The sequence below is a fragment of the Salvelinus namaycush genome, chromosome 4 (genome assembly GCF_016432855.1).
Source record: "Salvelinus namaycush isolate Seneca chromosome 4, SaNama_1.0, whole genome shotgun sequence".
NCBI classification, from domain to species: domain Eukaryota; kingdom Metazoa; phylum Chordata; class Actinopteri; order Salmoniformes; family Salmonidae; genus Salvelinus; species Salvelinus namaycush.
This window is the reverse complement of record NC_052310.1, coordinates 31,152,182-31,175,010: the sequence shown is the minus strand read 5'-3', so window position 1 is coordinate 31,175,010 and position 22,829 is coordinate 31,152,182. Positions and strand designations below refer to the sequence as shown.

The 22,829-nt window shown below is 43.4% G+C and overlaps 1 protein-coding gene across 1 annotated transcript; it reads left to right on the top strand.

Moving 5' to 3' along the window:
* The first annotated feature begins 4,670 nt into the window (after nucleotides 1-4,670).
* LOC120045826 (leucine-rich repeat, immunoglobulin-like domain and transmembrane domain-containing protein 1) lies at nucleotides 4,671-18,997 on the top strand. The gene is made up of 4 exons (XM_038990758.1): nucleotides 4,671-4,792; nucleotides 5,298-5,758; nucleotides 7,233-7,538; nucleotides 17,934-18,997. The coding sequence occupies exons 1-4, from the start codon at nucleotides 4,671-4,673 to the stop codon at nucleotides 18,995-18,997; spliced, it is 1,953 nt and encodes a 650-aa protein (XP_038846686.1).
* Nucleotides 18,998-22,829: the final 3,832 nt, after the last annotated feature.

Below are 22,829 nucleotides of genomic sequence, written 5' to 3'. Positions count from 1 at the left end.
TGAAGCTGGTTGAGAGAATGCCAAGAGTGTGCAAAGCTGTCATCAAGGCAAAGGGTGGCTACTTTGTTTTTGGTTACTACTTGTTTCCATATGTGTTATTTCTATGTCTTCACTATTAGAAAATAGTTCAAATATAGAAAAACCATGGAATGAGTACAGTTGAAGTTGGAAGTTTACATACACCTTAGCCAAATACATTTAAACTCAGTTTTTCACAATTCCTGACATTTAATCCTAGTAAAATGTCCCTGTCTTAGGTCAGTTAGGATCACCACTGTATTTTAAGAATGTGAAATGTCAGAATAATAGTAGAGTGATTTATTTCATCTTTATTTCTTTCATCACATACACTCAATTGGTATTTGGTAGCATTGCCTCTAAATTGTTCAACTTGGGTCAAACGTTTCGGGTAGCCTTCCACAAGCTTCCCACAATAAGTTGGGTGAATTTTGGCCCATTCCTCCTGACAGAGCTGATGTAACTGAGTCAGGTTTTAGGCCTCCTTGATCGCACACACTTTTTCAGTTCTGCCCACAAATTTTCTATGGGATTGAGGTCACGGCTTTGTGGTGGCCACTCCAATACCTTGACTTTGTTGTCCTTAACCTGTTAGGCGGGCTGTCCCGACATCGGTACACTTATGACAACATCCAGCTCTATTGCAGGGCGCGAAATTCAAAATCTATTTTTTTTAAATATTTAACTTTCACACATTAACAAGTCCAATACAGCATATGAAAGGTACACATCTTGTGAATCAAGCCAACATGTCCGATTTTTAAAATGTTTTACAGGGAAGACAAAATATGTAAATCTATTAGCTAACCACGTTAGCAAAAGACACCACTTTTCTAACTCCATCAGTTTCTTACTCCATCAGGTGCTATCACCAATTCGACCAAATAAAGATAGAAATAGCCACTAACCAAGAAAAAACTTCATCAGATGATAGTCTGATAACATATTTATTGTATAGCATAGGTTTTGTTAGAAAAATGTGCATATTTCAGGTATAAATCATAGTTTGCCATTGCAGCCACCATCACAAATCTCACCAAAGCGACTAGAATTACTACAGAGAGCAACGTGTATTACCAATTTACTCATCATAAAACATTTCTTAAAAATAGACAGCGCATAGCAATGGAAAGACACAGATCTTGTGAATTCAGACAACATTTCAGATTTTCGAAGTGTTTTACAGCGAAAACACAATAAATCGTTATATTAGCATACCACATGTGCAAACGTTACCCGAGCATTGATTCAAGCCAAAGAGAGCGATAACGTAATCATCGCCAAAATATATTAATTTTTTCACTAACCTTCTCAGAATTCTTCCGATGACACTCCTGTAACATCATATTACAACATACATATAGAGTTTGTTCGAAAATGTGCATATTTAGCCACAAAAAAACGTGGTTATACAATGACAATACTAGCAAAACTGGCCTGAAAATGTCGGGCGCCATCTTTCACAGTGATCTTGTCTCATGAATAACTATTCATAAACTTGACTAAAAAAATATAAGTTGGACAGCTATCGAAAGACAAATTAGTTCTTAATGCAATCGCTGAATTACATTTCTAAAATTATCCTTACTGTGCAATACAGGGTTCGCCAAGCGAAGCTATACCAAAGAAAATGGCGGAATGTGCGTTTAACATTTTTCTACAGAACAACGATTTATCATCTTAAATATTTCTTACTATGAGCTGATCTTCCATCAGAATCTTGGGCAATGTATCCTTTCTTGGGTCTAATCTTCTTTTGGTCGAAAGATGTCCTCTTGTCCGTCGAAATGCCCACTAACGTTCGACCGGTACTGGAAACGTGCCCGGCGCTTCAAAGTGCATCACAAAGCAATGCCTCAAAATCGCACTAAACGGATATAAATTGCTATAAAACGGTTTAAATTAACTACCTTATGATGTTTTTAACACCTATAACGAGTAAAAACATGACCGGCGATATATAAGTGGCTAAACCAACGCTTGGAAAGAGAGCCAGTCCGACGTCCATCGTGCGTCAGGCGCAGCAGGAAAAGAAAGCCACTTCCGCCTTGTGCTCTTTTATACAGGCCCTGATTGCGCAATCGACTCCATTCAAATTGTCACCTCTTACTGACATCTAGAGGAAGGCATGGGCAGTGTTTGTATCCTCATAGGATTTACAGGGACTTTAAAACTGACCTGGAACCAGAGGCCAAGATTTCTGAAATCTCACTCACTGGGAGGAAAAGTGCTGTAGAATGAGTTCTGTTTCACTCAGAGACATAATTCAAACGGCTATAGAAACTAGAGAGTGTTTTCTATCCAATAGTAATAATAATATGCATATTGTACGAGCAAGAATTGAGTACGAGGCCGTTTGAAATGGGCACCTATTATCCGGCTACTCAATACTGCCCCTGCAGCCCAAAGAGGTTAAGCCATTTTGTCACAACTTTGGAAGTATGCTTGGGGTCATTGTACATTTGGAAGATCTATTTGGACCAAGCTTTAACTTTTTGACTGATGTCTTGAGATGCTTCAATATATCCACATAATTTTCCTCCCTCATGATGCCATCTATTTTGTGAAGTGCACCAGCCTCTCCTGCAGCAAAGCACCCCCACAACAAAATTCTGCCACCCCCATGCTTCATGGTTGGGATGGTGTTCTTCGGCTTGCAAGCATCCCCCTTTTTCCTCCAAACATAACGATGGTCGTTATGGGCAAAAAGTTATATTTTTGTTTCATCAGACCAGAGGTCATTTATCCTAAAAGTACAATCTTTGTCCCCATGTACAGTTGCAAACCTTAGTCTGGCTTTTTTATGGCAGATTTGGAGCAGTGGCTTCTTCATTGCTGAACAGCCTTTCAGGTTATGTCGATATAGGACTCGTTTTACTGTGGATATAGATACTTTGTACCTGTTTCCTTCAGCATCTTCACAAGGCCTGTTGCTGTTGTTCTGGGATTGATTTGCACTTTTCGCACCAAAGTACCTTAATCTCTAGGTGACAGAACGCGTCTCCTTCCTGAGCGGTATGACGGCTGCGTGGTCCCATGGTGTTAATACTTGCGTACTATTGTTTGTACAGATGAACGTAATACCTCCAGGTGTTTGGAAATTGCTCCCAAGGATGAACCAGACTTGTGGAGGTCTACAATTTTTTGGCTGATTTCTTTTGATTTGCCTTTGATGTCAAGCAAAGAGGCACTGAGTTTGAAGGTAGGCTTTGAAATACATCCACAGGTACACCTCCAATTAATTCAAATGATGTCAATTAGCCTATCAGAAGCTTCTAAAGCCATGACATCATTTTCTGAAATTTTTCAAGCTGTTTAAAGGCACAGTCAACTTAGTGTATGTTAACTTCTGACCCACTGGAATTGTGATACAATGAATTATAAGTGAAATAATCTGTCTGTAAACAATTGTTGTAAAAATTACTTGTGTCATGCACAAAGTAGATGTCCTACCCGACTTGTCAAAACTAGTTTGTTAACAAGAAATTTGTGGGGTGGTTGAAAAACGAGTTTTAATGACTCCAACCTAAGTGTATGTAAACTTCCGACCTCAACAGTATGTATATATAAATACAATTTATAATTTTATGAGAACTAAAGGGAGTGCAAAATGTCTCTCTATAAAAGGAATAATAGGCAGTTAAAATGAGGTTGCTAAGTCACGTGAGCCATTGGACTTCTAAAGATTCATAAAACCATGTAAGCACTTAATGAGACCAAAGGGCGTACTTTGTGTGTCTCTTTGAACAATACAAAGTTGTTTTGAGGTGCCTAGGTCATGTGATCAACCGGATATTTAATTGTAAGTGTTTTTTATAAATATATATATTTAATTTAATCATTTTATGAGAAAACCAAAGATTGTGCAACATGCCGCTCTATGTGAGGAATAATTGACAGTTGAAATGAGGTTGCTAAATGACGCAGTTGAGGAGCTATTGCAATTTGAATATTGTGATCATGCACTTTGTTGATGGTCCCTAACTATTAGCAATCCCGTCAAATCCGAGCCTAGTTTCATAATCCAACCGCAGCGGTGTAGTAAACACCGCTGCCTTTTGATTGTGAAACTAGGGTCGGAATCGGGCAAATAAAACCTGTGCAATGCTGTACACCTTTTTTCTTTCATAAAGAGCCTAACCTGAGTTATGTAGGTCAAGTCGTTTGCGAGCTATTGAAGTTTAAATGTCCGAATGTCTGGCAAACATCGAATCTCAAACCAATTTTACCACGGTGCAACACCTTGGCAAAACCAGCGCAGCCCAACAACAGTTTACCAGTCACGGCAGGGTTCAAATTAACAAACTGAATTTGTGGGGGAGAAAAAAAGACAAACAACATCACAGTGGATTATGACAATTTCGGAAGTATTTTGTGTGATAATAAATAGGGACGTCTCTGCGCAGCCTATCGGATTCCAGGATGAAATATGCATCCAGATGAAAAGACTGCAGTCCTTTCGCTAATCCTTGTCTATCCTTCTTATCTCGGGACTCATAGCAGTCTGATCGCTATGGGACAGCGAAGCCGTGGGACAAAACCGTGCAGATGATATTTCGGTAAATGACAAACGCAGGTCTGTTTGGCTTCAGTGGGTGCTGACTGGGTGCATGCAGGCTAGCTGTGCAGTGCACGCATAAAAGTGGGCCAAAATGTTCCTCGCATTCGTCTTGGGACTCTACCTGGTGACAGGTGCGCTACCCTCCTCGGCGAGCGCGTGCCCGCCACAGTGCAGCTGTTTTTTTCACAACCTAAGTGATGGATCTATGGCCAGGTGAGTAGAATAAACTAATGACAAAACCAACCAATGTATCGCTTAATGTGCATGTTTTTATTTGTTTGTGCAGACGCATTCCGTTTAATTTAAGAGACATTTCTCGCACGATTACAGATGTTGGACCTTCACTGCGAAATCAGCATGTGGACAAAGTAAATTATTGGGAGTGCATGATGTTCAATTTTATTTAATGCAGGATTATCTTGCAAAGGCACGTTGACCAACTCTCTATCTCTGACAATCTCTCTGAGTTGTGTTTCTAGTGAGAGTGTTAGGTCCTACATGTAGGCTTTTGAATTCAGTTACTATAATTGGCACATAGCCTGTATTAAATAACTCTTATGAAAACCCAATTTGACATTTAACAAATAATTCACACCAAAAATGTCAGTTTCTTTTTACAAAAAGACAGTTCAAATAATACAATTTGTGTTCCTTTCCTCCCACATTTTTTATTTAAACAACATAAACCCAGGTATAACACATCCCGTTGTTTCCTCAGGAGCGTAATTTGCAATGACCCCGAGATCTCCATTGTGCCTGCCAGTTTCCCCGTGGACACGTCCAAGCTGCGAATCGAGAAAACAGCCATCCATCGGATCCCGAGCGAAGCCTTCAGTTACCTCCCCAATCTGGAGTTCCTCTGGATGTCCTTCAATGTGCTGTCCTCTCTCAAGCCGGACAGTTTCCGTGGGATGCTAAATTTGGAGGAGCTGCGACTTGACGGGAATGCCCTCACCGCGTTCCCCTGGGAGTCTCTTATGGATATGTCCAGCCTCACGCTGCTCGACTTGCACAACAACCAGTTGACCTCAGTTCCCGCAGACGCCACAATTTATTTAAAAAACCTGACCTACCTGGATCTGTCCAGCAACAACCTTCTGACTGTTCCGGCTGAGGTGCTCGCCACCTGGCTAACAGTTAAACCTGTGCAGGGCCCAGAGAACTCCAAAATGATACTTGGTAAGGGGGAGAGATATTTTTTTTTACCTTTTCCTTTTCCCTTTTTTTCCCTCACAATTTACCAGGTGATCGCATGTACAATTGAGATACACTCTCATTTACAAGGGAGATGTGGCTAGAAGGCAGCCCTAATATAAAACCACAAGACAATCATACATTCATATCAGGCATGTTTTCCATCCTAGAAAATTGCTTAAGTAAAGTAAGCTACATCTTTTTCAGTCACTCAGAGTTGTTGGTTGAAAAATCCCTCGAAATGGAGAAAAAAGGAGATACTGTATATCAATTTTATTTTATATATAGCCCTTCGTACATCAGCTAATATCTCGAAGTGCTGTACAGAAACCCAGCCTAAAACCCCAAACAGCTAGTAATGCAGGTGTAGAAGCACGGTGGCTAGGAAAAACTCCCTAGAAAGGCCAAAACCTAGGAAGAAACCTAGAGAGGAACCAGGCTATGAGGGGTGGCCAGTCCTCTTCTGGCTGTGCCGGGTGGAGATTATAACAACTATGCCAAGATGTTCAAAAATGTTCATAAGTGACAAGCATGGTCAAATAATAATCATGAATAATTTTCAGTTGGCTTTTCATAGCTGATCATTAAGAGTTGAAAAACAACAGGTCTGGGACAGGTGGCGGTTCCATAACCGCAGGCAGAACAGCTGAAACTGGAATAGCAGTATACAAACGAATGTGTGATATGTTCCCAAATCCTCTGAAAAAGTCAACATGATCTGAGTATTGTGAAATCACTCCCTAAATCTCAATTTAACCATCATCGCCGTCGCCATTATCGTTGTCATCATCATTGTCATCATCTTTGGCCAGCAGCATACCAACCTGCATACCACTGCTGGCTTGTCTCTTAAGCTAAGCATGGTTGGACCTAGTTGGTCCCTGGATGGGAGACCAGATGCTGCTGGTAAGTGGTGTTGGAGGGCCAATAGGAGGTACTCTTTCCACTAGTCAAAAAATATATTCTAATACCCCAGGGCAGTGATTGGGAGCATTGCCCTGTGTAGGGTGTCTTCTTTTGAAACTGGTGTCCTGACTTTCTGTTGTCTCTAAAGATCCCATGGCACTCATTGTAAGAGTAGAGGTGTTAGCTCTGGTGTCCTGGCTAGATTTCCAAACTGGCCAACTAATCATCAACTCATCAACTCATCATCCTCACACAGACATCCACATCAGTCATCTGTAGCCATACAGAAAAGCTGTGTAACCAGAGAGACACTGTCATTCCTTTCATCCACGATGTGTTTGTAAACTGACCAGGCCAAGGAGTTTTTCATGACCTAACCAGGAAAAACTGGGCCCTTCTTATAACGTGTCCCAAACTTCATACTGTAACTCTTATGTTCTCCTCTGACCCCACCAATCCCCATTAGTATCCTTTTTAATTTTATTCATCACAGAATTCAGAGTTCAATTTTATTTTGCCATGTGACTTAATGAGTTGACCTTGAACCATCCAGGTCTCCATGACAACCCTTGGCTGTGTGACTGCCGCCTGTATGACCTGGTCCAGTTCCAGAAGTCGCCAACGTTCTCTGTGGCATTAATCGACACACGCCTCCGCTGTGCAGCTCCCGAGAGCCTGTCAGGTGTTCTGTTCAGCGATGCCGAGCTGCGGAGGTGCCAGGCGCCACGCGTCCACACAGCGGTGGCGCACGTCCGCAGCGCCGTGGGAAACAACGTGCTGCTGCGCTGCGGGACCATTGGCGTTCCCAGCCCGGATCTGGCCTGGCGCAGGGCGGAAGGGAAAGCCCTGAACGGGACAGGTGAGTCAACAAGGGATTTGTGTGTTTGCTTCTCTTCCTTTCTCTCTCTGTGTCTGTGTGACTGTAACACTTCAGCTCCACTATAACGCTTTAGCTCCACTACACACGTCGCATTTCTTTGCCATCAGCGTCCTATCAATGTGCTGTTCTACCTGCTGCACAGAGCGCGTTGTTTTGAGAGCGGAGAGGAGCAGAGGGGAAGAGCATATTTATTATATGTTCTACTGTACTGTACCATATCCATCGATTATGCATAACTACAATAGATTTTGTCCAGTTTTTTTCAAATACTCATTCAATTGTTGCTAGTGTTTGTATTATATGATCCTCTTATTACACAAGTTGCTTTTGTTTACATTGTGAACCTAGCTAATCAATGTAGCTAGCTAGCTAGTAGTGCTAGCTTCTTGACTTCATAAATTTTACTAAAATAAGCAGTGATGCATACTGCCCTACAAAGGCAAAATGCAGTAAAAACCGAGAGAAATGGCTTCAAGCTTTTTTTGCTAGCCAGCCAAATATGTTGTAGGTAGTTAAGTGATAATGCAATTATGTATCATCTTATTATGAAGTCATTTTTTTGCATATCAACTTAAAATGATCCACACACAAGTGCACGGTTGTGAAGAAGGCGTTACAGCACCTTTTCCCCCTCAGGAGGTTAAAAAGGTTTTTCAGCTGTACCATTTGAGAGCATTTTTTCCCCTGCTGCACCCATGCTTGGTATGGCAATAGCACCGCCCTCGATCACATGGTGCTACAGAGGGTGGTGCAGACAGCCCAGTACATCACTGGGGTTGAACTCCCTGCCATCCAGGGAAGTCTGCTTCCATACGGCAACTGGTACCGGTGCATCAAGTCTGACACCAAAAGGCTCCTGAACAGCTTCTATCCACAAGCCATAAGACTACTAAATGGCTAACTAAATAGCGAACAACTGGCTACACGGACGATCTGAGTTGACCCTTGTATTTATTAACATTTTTTTCTCTGTCTCTATACACACTCATAGGGCCCTACACACTCACACAAACTGACACAACAACACACACAGACAAACACTCACTCCATCATTAGCTTACACACACATAATATTCACATACATTTATACTGACTCAAATACAATCATCATATACACTGCTGCTACTCTGTTTATCATATATCATTGTGATGACGTGACTATCATTAAAGTGAAGACTGTTATATTATCAAATCAATTCTCTGTGTAATTATTATGTGATTAAACTAATCATATACACATTAATTAACTAGGAAGTCGGGGCACCATGGGAAAATGTTGTTTAAAGAGTTATTATTTACCAAATTTAACTCGCTTCAGATATTTTCATATCTTATCGATTACAGTGTATTACTGTATTATTACCTCATCAGTCATTCTGAACGTCGTAATGTCCTGTAGTCTGCACGAACCCTACTTTATTGATGAATCAGCGATACACAAATTGGCTCAATTATTTACTAACTAATTAAACAATTACAGAATACACAAATACACACTAACATAATACAGTAAATCGTCTCTCGAAGATTAACAAAACAGAACAGTTTGGTTATACACGGTGGAGAATTCAGAGAGAGGAGGGGGAGGAAAAGGGAGACAAAGGAGTTACTCTATCGGACTATGGGAGGCTACGCTCATGAAAATAAAAAATCTTAAGCACTCTAATAACCGCTCATTCGGAGAAAGGAATGCAATTTATATATTCACGATTGAGCTGTCCTTGATCGTCCAAATCCTTTGGTCACAGAGATGTTGGGTGTACGACACTGCTTCGGCCACCAGAGATCAACATATCCTTAGGTAGAGCTCCTGCTCATGGTGGTGGTAAGAATGGATACTTCGACATAATGGATACTTCGACAGTAGTTCTTTGAGTTCATCTCGTTAGAATGCTTCAGAGGTTGTTGGTGTTCTCGTACTAGGCTACGTACGTTTTCAGCTGCAGACTGTTAACGCGATGTCTAGGATTTGCTTCTTCTGCAGTGATCGATAGTTTCAGAGTTTATAACCATTTTGCAACATTCGGCTTACACCTCAGTCTGCTTGGTCTATAGAGTGGTAACCATTTCAATGTGGGGACCAGCGACCTTACGTTCTCTAGTCTTGTCCTTTGGTAGAGTTGTAGTTTTAAATCATTTTGCAACATCAGGCTCACGTCTTAGTCTGCTTGGTCTATAGAGTGGTAGATTTCTTAACCATTTGTAACGTATTCAGCTGGTGCTACACGCACAGTTGAAGTCGGAAGTTTAAATACACCTTAGCCAAATACATTTAAACTCCGTTTTTCACAATTCCTGACATTTAATCCTAGTAAATATTCCCTGTCTTAGGTCAGTTAGGATCACCACTTTGTTTTAAGAATGTGAAATGTCAGAATAATAGTAGTGATTTATTTCAGTGGGTCAGAAGTTTACATACACTCAATTAGTATTTGGTAGCATTGCCATTAAATTGTTTAACTTGGGTCAAACGTTGCGGATAGCCTTCCATAAGCTTCCCACAAAAAGTTGGGTGAATTTTGGCCCATTGGTCCTGACAGAGCTGGTGTAACTGAGTCAGGTTTGTAGGCCTCCTTGCTTGCACACGCTTTTTCAGTTCTGCCCACACATTTTCTTTGGGACTGAGGTCAGGGCTTTGTAATGGTCACTCCAATACCTTGACTTTATTGTCCTTAAGCCATTTTGCCACAACTTTGGAAGTATGCTTGGGGTCATTGTCCATTTGGAAGATCCATTTGCGACCAAGCTTTAACTTCCTGACTTATGTCTTGAGATGTTGCTTCAATATATCCACATAATTTTCCTCCCTCATGATGCCATCTATTTTGTGAAGTGCACCAGTCCCTCCTGCAGCAAAGCACCCCCACAACATGATGCTGCCACCCCCGTGCTTCACGTTTGGGATGGTGTTGTTCGGCTTGCAATCCTCCCCCTTTTTCCTCCAAACATAACGATGGTCATTATGGCCAAACAGTTCTATTTTTGTTTCATCAGACAAGAGGACATTTCTCCGAAAAGTACGATCTTTGTCCCCATGTGCTGTTGCAAACCGTAGTCTGGCTTTTTTATGGCGGTTTTGGAGCAGTGGCTTCTTCCTTGCTGAGCGGCCTTTCAGGGTTTGTCGATATAGGACTCGTTTTACTGTGGATATAGATACTTTTGTACCTGTTTCCTCCAGCATCTTCACAAGGTCCTTTGCTGTTGTTCTGGCATTGATTTGCACTTTTCACACCAAAGTACATTCATCTCTAGGAGACGGAACGTGTCTCCTTCCTGAGCAAAATGACGGTTGCGTGGTCCCATGGTGTTTATAATTGCGTACTATTGTTTGTACAGATGAACATGGTGCTTTCAGGCATTTGGAAATTGCTCCCAAGGATGAACCAGATTTGTGGAGGTCTACAATTTGAGTTCTTGGCTGATTTCTTTTGATTTTCCCATAATGTCAAGCATTGAGGCAAAGAGAAATGTCCTCTTGTATGATGAAACAAAAATAGAACTCTTTGGCCATAATGACCATCATTATGTTTGGAGGAAAAAGGGGGAGAACACCATCCCAACCGTGAAGAACGGGGGTGACAGCATCATGTTCTGGGGTTGCTTTGCTGCAGGAGGGACTGGTGCACTTCACAAAATAGATGGCATGATGAGGGAGGAAAATTATGTGGATATATTGAAGCAACATCTCAAAACATTTGACCCAAGTTAACCTGTCTGGCACCAGCGTTCCGCTAGCGGAACTCCTCCCACATTCCACTGAAAAGGCAGAGCGCGAAATTCAAAAGATATTTTTTAGAAATATTTAACTTTCACACATTAACAAGTCCAATACAGCAAATGAAAGGTACACATCTTGTGAATCCAGTCAACATGTCCGAATTTTAAAATGTTTTACAGCGAAAACACCACATATATTTATGTTAGCTCACCACCAAATACAAAAAAGGACAGACATTTTTCACAGCACAGGTAGCATGCACAAAGCCAACCTAACTAACCAAGAACCAACCAAACTAACCAAGAAACAACTTCATCAGATGACAGTCTTATAACATGTTATACAATAAATCTATGTTTTGTTCGAAAAATGTGCATATTTGAGGTATAAATCAGTTTTACATCACAGCTACCGTCAGAAATAGAACCGAAGCAGCCAGAGTAATTACAGACACCAACGTCAAATACCTAAATACCAATATTTCCGATTTTTTTTTAAAGTGTTTTACAGCGAAAACACAATATAGCATTATATTAGTTTACTACAATAGCCTACCACACTACCGCATTCATTCATCAAGGCACGTTAGCGATAGCGATAGGGAATAAACCAGCAAAAGATATACATTTTCACTAACCTTCATAAACCTTCATCAGATGACAGTCCTATAACATCAGGTTATACATACACTTATGTTTTGTTCGAAAATGTGCATATTTAGAGCTGAAATCAGTGGTTATACATTGTGCTAACGTAGCATCTTTTTCCCCAGAATGTGCGGATATTTTTATGACACTCCAACTATTCTGACCAAATAACTATTCATAAATGTTACTAGAAAATACATGTTGTATAGGAAATGATAGATACACTAGTTCTTAATGCAATCGCCGTGTTAGAATTCTAAAATTAACTTCATTACGACATCCAGCTTAGTTGTAGCGAGAGAGTACCCAAAATCTGGGCGCAAATGACTAGTACAACATGTTCGACAGATATATGAAATAGCATCATAAAATGGGTCCTACTTTTGATGATCTTTCATCAGAATGTTGTACAAGGGGTCCTTTGTCGGGAACAATCGTTGTTTGGATTTAGAATGTCCTCTTCTCCAGTCAATTAGCACGGAAAGCTAGCAAAGTAGCGCAAAGCTCTCCTTCCTGAACAAAGGCACACAACGCAACACGCCTAACGTCCCGAATAAATTTCAATAATCTAATAAAATTATATTGAAAAAACATACTTTACGATGATATTGTCACATGTGTCAAATAAAATCAAAGCCGGAGATATTAGTCGTCCATAACGACACCTCATCAGAAGGCAAAACCAGGTCCCTTCACGCGCTCTCCAGAAAACAGGAAACTGGTGACACGTCATGCCGAGAGCTTTTATTCGACCCCAGATCAAGTTATTCACTCCATTTCTTCTCTCACTGCCTGTCGACATCTAGTGGAAGACGTATGAAGTGCATCTATACTAATAAATATCAAGGACATTAATAGGCAGGCCCTAGAACAGAGCATCGATTTCAGATTTTCCATTTCCTGTCAGGAAGATTGCTGCAAAAGGAGTTCTGTTTTACTCACAAATATAATTCAAACGGTTTTAGAAACTAGAGAGTGTTTTCTATCCAATAGTAATAATAATATACATATTGTACGAGCAAGAATTGAGTACGAGGCCGTTTAAATTGGGCACGATTTTCCCCCAAAGTGAAAACAGTGCCCTCTGTCCTCAACAGGTTAAACAATTTAATGGCAATGCTACCAAATACTAATTGAGTGTATGTAAACTTCTGACCCACTGGGAATGTGATGAAAGAAATAAAGGTGAAATAAATCATTCTCTCTACTATTATTCTGACATTTCACAATCTTAAAATAAAGTGGTGATCCTAACTGACCTAAAACAGAGAATTTAAATGTCAGGAATTGTGAAAACGGATTTTAAATGTATTTGGCTAAGGTGTATGTGTAACGGCAGTCTAGCTCTTCCTCCTCCTCGGACGAGGAGAGGCGAGAAGGATCGGAGGACCAATGTGCAGCGTGGTAAGTTTCCATGATTTAATATACACGAAGACAAGACACTATACAAAATAACAAACGTACTAACCGTCACAGTCCCGTGTGGCACAAACACTGACACAGGAAACAACCACCCACAAAATCCCAACACAAAACAAGCCACCTATATATGATTCTCAATCAGGGACAACGATTGACAGCTGCCTCTGATTGAGAACCATATTAGGCTGAACACAGAAACAGACAAACTAGACACACAACATACAATGCCCACCCAGCTCACGTCCTGACCAACACTAAAACAAGCAAAACACATAAGCACTATGGTCAGGACGTGACAGTACCCCACTCCTGAGGTGCGGACTCCAAACGCACCCCTAAAACTCAAGGGGAGGGTCTGGGTTGAAATCTGTCCGCGGTGGCGGCTCCGGCGCAGGACGAGGCCACCACTCCACCATTGTCCTTGTTCCCCTCCTTAGCGTCCTTTGAGTGGCGACCCTCGCTCCCGACCTTGGCCTAGGAATCCTCACCAAGGTCCCAACTACATTGAGGAGACAGCTCAGGACAGAGAGGTAGCTCAGGACAGAGAGGCGGCTCCGGACAGAGAGGCGGCTCCGGACAGAGAGGCGGCTCCGGACAGAGAGGCGGCTCCGGACAGAGAGGCGGCTCCGGACAGAGAGGCGGCTCCGGACAGAGAGGCGGCTCCGGACAGAGAGGCGGCTCCGGACTGGAGGGCGGCTCCGGACTGGAGGGCGGCTCTGGCGGCTCCTGACTGGCTGGCGGCTCTGGCGGCTCCTGACTGGCTGGCGGCTCTGGCGGCTCCTGACTGGCTGGCGGCTCTGGCGGCTCCTGACTGGCTGGCGGCTCCTGACTGGCTGGCGGCTCCTGACTGGCTGGCGGCTCCTGACTGACGGGCGGCTCAGACGGCTCGGGACAGACGGGCGGCTCAGACGGCTCGGGACAGACGGGCGGCTCAGACGGCGCTGGGCAGACGGACGGCTCAGACGGCGCTGGGCAGGCGGGCGGCTCAGACTGCGCTGGGCAGGCGGGCGGCTCAGACTGCGCTGGACAGACGGCCGACTCTGACCTGCTGAGGCGCACAGTAGGCCTGGTGCGTGGTGCCGGAACTGGTGGTACCTGACTGGAGACACGCACCTCAAGGCTAGTGCGGGGAGCAGGAACAGTGCGTACAGAGCTCTGGAGACGCACAGGAGGCTTAGTGCGTGGTGCCGGAACTGGGTGTACTGGGCTGGAGACACGCACCACAGGGAGACTGCGTGGAGGAGGAACAGGGCTCTGGAGACGCACTGGAAGCCTGGTGCGTGGTGTAGGCACTGGTGGTACTGGGCTGGGGCGGGAAGGTGGCGCCAGATATACTGGACCGTGCAGGCGTACTGGCTCCCTTGAGCACCGAGCCTGCCCAACCTTACCTGGTTGCATGCTCCCCGTAGCCCAACCAGTGCGGGGAGGTGGAATAACCCGCACTGGGCTGTGTTGGCGAACCGGGGACACCATACGTAAGGCTGGTGCCATGTATGCCGGCCCGAGGAGACGCACTGGAGACCAGACGCGTTGAGCCGGCTTCATGGCACCTGGCTCAATGCTCACTCTAGCCCGGCCAATACGTGGAGCTGGAATGTACCGCACCGGGCTAAGCACATGTACAGGAGACACCGTGCGCTCTTCCGCACAACACGGTGTCTGCCCGTACTCCCGCTCTCCACGTTAAGCATGGGAAGTTGGCGCAGGTCTCCTACCTGCCTTCGCCACACTACCCTTTAGCCCCCCCCCCCCCCCCCCCCCCCAAGAAATTTTGGGGATTTCTTCTCGGGCTTCCAGCCACGCTTCCGTGCTGCCTCCTCATACCACCGCTCCTGGGCTTTAGCTGCCTCCATCTCTTCACGAGAGCGGCGATATTCTCCAATGCGAGCCCAGTATCCTTTTCCCTCCAGAATTTCCCCCCATGTCCAGGAGTCCTGTGTAGTGGGCCGCTGCTGCTGCTGCTGCCCGTACTCACGCTGCTTGGTCCGAGTTTGGTGGGTGGTTCTGTAACAGCAGTCTAGCTCTTCCTCCTCCTCGGATGAGGAGAGGCGAGAAGGATCGGAGGACCAATGTGCAGCGTGGTAAGTTTCCATGATTTAATATACACGAAGACAAGACACTATACAAAATAACAAACGTACTAACCGTCACAGTCCCGTGTGACACAGGAATCAACCACCCACAAAATCCCAACACAAAACAAGCCACCTATATATGATTCTCAATCAGGGACAGCGATTGACAGCTGCCTCTGATTGAGAACCATATTAGGCTGAACACAGAAACAGACAAACTAGACACACAACATAGAATGCCCACCCAGCTCACGTCCTGACCAACACTAAAACAAGCAAAACACATAAGCACTATGGTCAGGACGTGACAGTATGTAAACTTCTGACTTCAACTGTACATGCAACAGTAATTCTTGCACTTTTGACAATGATTTCACATGAAGAAAATGTCACATGATACACCTAAAGTTTGAAGAACAGAATCGTCTAGAATGTCATTGTATGTTGTAGTGTTAAGATTTTCCTTCATTGGAACTAATGAAAAACAGCCCCAGACTATTATTCCTCCTCCACCAAACATTACAGTTGGCAATATGCATTCGGGCAGGTAGCTTTCTCCTGGTATCTGCCAAACCCAGATTCGTTTGTTGGACAGATGGTGAAGCATGATTCATCACTCCAGAGAACGTGTTTCCACTGCTACAAAGTCTAATGGCGGCGAGCTTTACACCACTCCAGCCGACGCTTGGCATTGCACATGGTGATTTTAGGCTTCTGTGCAGCAGCTCGGCCATTAAGCTCCTGACGAACAGTTCTTGTGCTGACGTTGCTTCCAGAGGCAGTTTGGAACTCGGTAGTGAGTGTTGCAACCGAGGACAGACAATTTTAAAGCGCTACACTCTTCAGCATTCACCGGTCCCATTCTGTGAGCTTGTGTGGCCTACCAATTCTCGGCTGAGCCGTTGTTGCTCCTAGACGTTTCCACTTCACAATAACAGCCCTTACAGTTGACCGTGACAGCTCTAGCAGGCCAGAGATTTGACGAACTACCTTGTTGGAAAGGTGGCATCCTATGACAGTGCCACGTAGAAAGTCACTGAGTTCTGCAGTACAGGCCATTTTACTGCCAATGTTTGTCTTTGGAAATTGCATGGCTGTGAACTCGATTTTATACACCTGTCAGAAACGGGTGAGGCTGAAATAGCCAAATCCACAAATTTTGAATAGTTCTGGCCATGTAGTGTATGTTAGCTTTGATTGTGTTCAGTTAGAATTATAGAACTTTCCAACATTATCAGCAAGTGACTTGATACCTACTGTGCCAAAGCAATTTAGAGTTGTTGAACGAGAGTGACGATGATGAGTGTGTTGACACAGTATAACGTTAATATTATCCAAATTACGCTTTAACAACCACCATGCTGTATGATTCAGTGCAATAGGCCTATTACATACTTCAAAATATCAGAATTAGTAAAAAAAAAAAAAGGTTATGCATTCCAACATATTAGGCAAGAATTAAGAGAATGAAAAGTGCAACATTCCACATTCACTGTGGTTGTCTGAAGAGTGCTATAGAGTTCACAGCTGGCAATGCCTCATCGCAATTAGTTATTCCCCATTATTCGGGGCTCCCGAGTGGCACAGCAGTCTAAGGCACTGCATCTAAGGCACTGCACAGAGAGGCTGCTGCCTACATACAGACTTGAAATAATTGGCCACTTTAATAAATGGAACAGTAGTCACTTTAATAGTGCCACTAATAATGTTTATATATCTTGCATTACTCACCTCATATATATATATATATATATATATATATACTGTATTATTACTATTCTGTATTATTTACTATCTATTGCATCTTAGCCTATGCCGCTCTGACATTGCTCATCCATATATTTATATATTCTTATTCCATTCCTTTACTTAGATTTGTGTGTTTTAGGTATTTGTTGTGGAATTGTTAGATATTACTTGTTAGATATTGCTCCACTGTCGGAACTAGAAGCACAAGCATTTTGCTACACTCGCAATAACATCTGCTAACCATGTGTATGTGACCAATACAATTTGATTAGATCTCAGCGCTAGATCTCAGTGCTGTCACTAAAGACTCTGATTTGATCCCGGACTGTATCATGATTGGGAGTTCCATAGGGCGGCGCACAATCTGCCTAGCGTTGGCGGGTTAGGGGAGGGTTTGACCGGGGTAGGCCATCATTGTAAAATAAGAATTTGTTTTCAACTGACTTGTCTAGTTAAATAAAGGTTAAATAAAAAAAATATCAAAATTGCAAAAACGTCAATGAGCATCACTATCTTTCCTTTGTAGTACCTTAAACTGTCGTGATTACCAGCTGAGATAAAATTTATAATTGATATTATTCAGAGTTTGTCTTAAGGTTTTAACAGGATTCCTAGGACCTTTTCTGAGACGCTTTGTGGATGTGGCCCCTGCATTAAAAAACACTTAAAATGGGAATCTCCCCTGTCTTTGTATTACTTTTTAGTATTTACATTTTTTTACTCTGACTAATAGTGTGTCCATGTGTCTTCTCTTGCTCTACAGTCCAGCAGGAGAACTCCAAGGAAGGCATTATCTGGTCCATCCTCAGTGTCCCAGCCGTGTCCTACCGTGACTCAGGTAAGTATGTCTGCAAGGCCACTAACTACGCCGGAAATGCAGAGACCATCATCTCCCTGGTTGTCTCCGACGCTCCCCCAAAACCCAACAATAACAACAACCAAACCAGCGTGGTTGCTGCTACTGTAGAAAAAAACAAAGTCAACAAACCCAACGGGATGGGGAAGGCAGCATACCAGGAGAAACTGGTGGATAGGTTAGTGGTTCCCACCCCCAATCCTCCACCCCCACCTGCTGTTGTGGACACCAGCCCTGAGCCTGAAGGTGTGGTAGTGGGAAGTGTGGCAGATAGAGCCACCCCTGGACCAGCCAAGTTGCCCAGTCCAGACGGACTCCTGGAGCTGGAGAAGACGAACCTGAGCAACCTGGCCCAGGCCCAGTATGACCCGGACCGGATAGTTCGCTCGGTCAAGGTGTTGGGCGACACGGAGAACACCATCACCCTGAACTGGCGGGCACCCAAGGCCAAGAACACCACGGCCTTCAGTGTGCTCTATGCCGTCTTCGGCGAGCGAGACATGCGCAAGATCAACGTGGCGGCGGGTCAGAATCGGGTCTTCATCGAGGGCCTGGTGCCCAAGACTAAGTACATTGCCTGCGTGTGTGTCCGGGGCCTGATCCCCAAGAAGGAGCAGTGTGTCATCTTCTCCACCGACGAGGCGGCCAGTGCCGCTGGCACCCAGAAGCTCATCAACGTCATCGTGATTACCGTGGCTTGTGTCATTGCTGTGCCACTCACCGTCATCGTCTGCTGTGGCGCGCTCAAGAGGCGCATCCAGAAGATGTGGGGCAAGAAGTCCAAGGACATCCAGGACTCGTATGTTACTTTTGAGACGCTGTCCCCCGGAACCAAGGCTAAAGGGTTGGAGGGTGAGTACCTGACCAGACTCAACCCTGAGGAGTCCAACCGGCTGCTATCGGCCCGATCCAGTCTGGACTCGGAGGCCACGGCTAAGATAGAGGGTCAGCCCAACGAGTACTTCTGCTGACTTCATGCTCCAGCTCACTCCCCATGCCATCTCCCATACTCGCACCCTCTGGCTCAACACATCTCCACACACACACCTCCTCTACAGCATAGCCCCAGACACACACATCATCCCCATCATAGCCCCAGACACACACATCATCCCCATCATAGCCACACACACACACCTCATCTTCATCATAGCCCCACACACACACCTCATCTTCATCATAGCCCCACACACACACCCCATCTTCATCATAGCCCCACACACACATCTCGTCCTCACCATAGCCCCACACACAAACCTCGTCCCCACACACCTAATCCTTTCTCTCAGCCTCACCAAAGCCACCCACACACGTCCTATACTCTCCCTCACTCTCAGCACAGTCCTACACACACATCTCATCTTCACCATAGCCCCAGACACACACATCGTCCTCACCCCTACCACAGCCCCATACACAAACCTCACCCTCTCACTAAGTTTCACCACAGCCCCAAACACACACATTGTCGAAATGCTCATCACAGTCCAACACACATATCTGGTTGTCTCCCTTTCTCTCACCATGTTCCCCCCCACACACACAGGGCACAGGACTCTCCCCCACCTCTCCCACCATGTTGGGCGCCACCACATCAGGGGTTCTATGAGAGGACGCTTGGACGATGCACCATCATGGAAATATCAGTTTAAAGGAGTTTTGTCATTTTTATCCTTAGTTTTTTTACATCTGAAATGTATAGTATTTCAACAGAGAGAATTTTAATGATGTAATGTGTTTTTACACTTCTGGGGGACTATCAGTTGTAAATGAGCCCTCAAATGAGCCCTACAGATAGTATTTCATTTAAATACATGTATCATAGTTAAGTTATCAAGTAAAAGTCTGAAAGAAGGACATCTGGGCCAATATTCATTAAAGGTCTCAAAGTAGGAGTGCTGCTCTAGGAACACTTTAGCCTTTTGGATCATAATAAATTATATAACATGGACAGGGGGGACCTGGGGCCATATGCACAAAGTGTTTCAGAAAAGGGCCTAGGAATCCTGTTAAAACCCGTTTTAAGACAATAATTTAAAAAATCCCAGCTCAGAGTAGGTTTAAACTCTGAGCCAGGACGAAAATCCACTCATAAAAGTTTTTCCCAACTTGTAATTACGCAAAGAAATGATAGTCATGACACTCATTGACATTGTTGCAAATTGGGGGAATAACCAATCACGTGTCACCGTGTGTGAACTCTATAGCACACTTTAGATACCCACAGTGTATGTGACTGTACATCAAGTAATATGAATTTGAAATTATTTTCAAAAGTGCAAGAGATACTGTTGCAGGTCCTTCTAGATAATTTATGGGTTGATTATATAAAAATATAAAAACATTCTTTCAACAACTCCAAAGCAACTTTCTGTATAGCTAGTTAGGACCCCACATATGATCTCCTAAATATCTGTCGACTAGGCAGGACTCTTCCCACTGGGCACAGGCGTCAATTCAACATCTAGTTTTGATTTAATTTTGGTTGAGTTGTCAACTAACTTGAATTCAACAAAAAATGGCACCATGTCATTGGATTTAGGTTAAGAGTTGGGTGAAAAAAATACAAAATTCCCTTACGTTAACCACTTCATCACATTTAATTTCTTTGTTGAAATGACGTGGAAACAACATTGATTCAACCAGTTTTTGCCCAGTGGGTTATGACTAAAATGGCTTCATGCATAGATTCTAGATTAGAACTCCTACTCTGAAGGGCTTTATGAATCCTGGCCCTGGGCCCGAATCCAAAAAGCATCTCCGAAAAGGTAATAGGAATCCTGTTATTTTATTTAACCTTTATTTTAACAGGGAAGACATATTGAGTCCTAGGTCTCTTTTGCAAATGTGCCCTGTATATACAACATAAATATACACATTATACCCAAACTATACAGTACCAGTCAAAAGTTTGGACACACCTACTCATTCCAGGGTTTTTCTTTATTTTTACTATTTGCTATATTGTAGAATAATAGTGAAGATATCATCACTATGAAAAAACACACATGGAAGCATGTAGTAACCAAAAATGTTTTAATCAAATCAAAATACATTTTATATCTGAGATTCTTTAAAGTAGCCACCCTTTGCCTTGATGACAGCTTTGCACACTCTTGGCATTCTCTCAACCAGTTTCATGATGCATTCACCTGGAATGCATTTCAATTAACAGGTATTTGTATTCATTATGGATCCCCATAATAAATGGTGTTCTTCCTTGGCCTAGAGTTGTCCAGGTTTGGCCAGGGTAGGCCGTCATTGTAAATAAGAATTTGTCTTTACTGACTTGCCTAGTTAAATAAAGGTGCAATTTAAAATTTAATTAAAAAATATATATCATCAATTTCTCTCAGCCAATCATCAGTCATTTGTGTAAGTGCCATGCTTGTTGAATGTCATTCCCTATATGTGTGCTGAAAGTCTATTTACTGTGAAATAGCATTGTATCTGGTCAAACTCCATTTTTCCCAGAGGTTTACTAAGTGTTGGTAACAGGCTGATTGGTCACCTATTTGAGCCAGTAAAGGGGGCTTTACTATTCTTGGGTAGCGGAATGACTAGCTTCCCTCCAGGCCTGAGGGCACACAATTTCTAGAGGCTTAAATTGAAGATGTGGCAATATCGTCTGCTATTATCCTCAGTAATTTTCCATCCAGATTGTCAGACCCCGGTGGGTTGTCATTGTTGATAGACAAATATTTTTTCACCTCTTCCACACTGACTTTACAGAATTCAAAGTACAATTCTTGTCTTTCAAAATTTGGGCAGATATACTTGGATGTGTAGTGTCGGCGTTTGTTGCTGGCATGTCATCCCTACGTTTGTTTATCGTGCCAATGAAAAAGTAATTCAAGTAGTTGTGCCTTGTAAAAAGTTAATTTGTGGAATTTCTTTCCTTGTTAATGCGTTTTAGCCAATCAGTTGTGTTGTGACAAGGTAGGGATGGTATATAGAAGGTAGCCCTATTTGGTAAAAGACCAAGTCCATATTATGGAAAGAACAGCTCAAATAAGCGAAGAGAAACGGCAGTCCATCATTACTTTAAGAGATGAAGGTTAGTCAATATGGAAAATGTTAAGAACTTTAAAAGTTTCTTCAAGTGCAGTCGCAAAAAACATCCAGCGCTGTGATGAAACTGGCTTTCATGAGGACCGCCACAGGAAAGGAAGACCCAGAGTTGCCTCTGCTGCAGAGGATAAGTTCATTAGAGTTAACTGCACCTCAGATTGCAGCCCAAATAAATGTAGCAAATAAAGTAGCAGACTCATCTCAACATCAACTGCTCAGAGGAGACTGCGTGAATCAGGCCTTCGTGGTCGATTGCTGCAAAGAAACCACTACCAAAGGACACCAATAAGAAGAAGAGACTTGCTTGGGCCAAGAAACACAAGCAATAGGCATTAAACTGGTAGAAATCTGTCCTTTGGTCTGATAGTCGAGTCCAAATTTGAGATTTTTGGTTCCAACCGCTGTGTCTTTGTGAGATGCAGAGTAGGTGAATGGATGACCTCTGCATGTGTTGTTCATACCGTGAAGCATGGAGGAGGAGGTGTGATGGTGTGGGGGGTGCTTTGCTGGTGACACTGCCAGTGATTTATTTAGAATTCAAGGCACACTTAACCAGCACGGCCACCACAGCATTCTGCAGCGATACGCCATCCTATCTGGTTTGCGCTTCGTGGGACTATCATTTGTTTTTCAACAGGACAATGACCCAACACACCTCCAGGCTGTATAAGGGCTATTTGACCAAGAAGGAGAGTGATGAAGTGCTGCATTAGATGACCTGGCCTCCACAAT

Bases quoted from the DNA above. Each gene is read 5' to 3' on its own strand.
- LOC120045826 (XM_038990758.1), top strand. From the start codon at position 4,671: ATGTTCCTCGCATTCGTCTTGGGACTCTACCTGGTGACAGGTGCGCTA. The intron at 4,793-5,297 runs GTGAGTAGAATA...TTGTTTCCTCAG, and splicing joins AGTGATGGATCTATGGCCAG to GAGCGTAATTTGCAATGACC. The intron at 7,539-17,933 runs GTGAGTCAACAA...CTTGCTCTACAG, and splicing joins GAAAGCCCTGAACGGGACAG to TCCAGCAGGAGAACTCCAAG.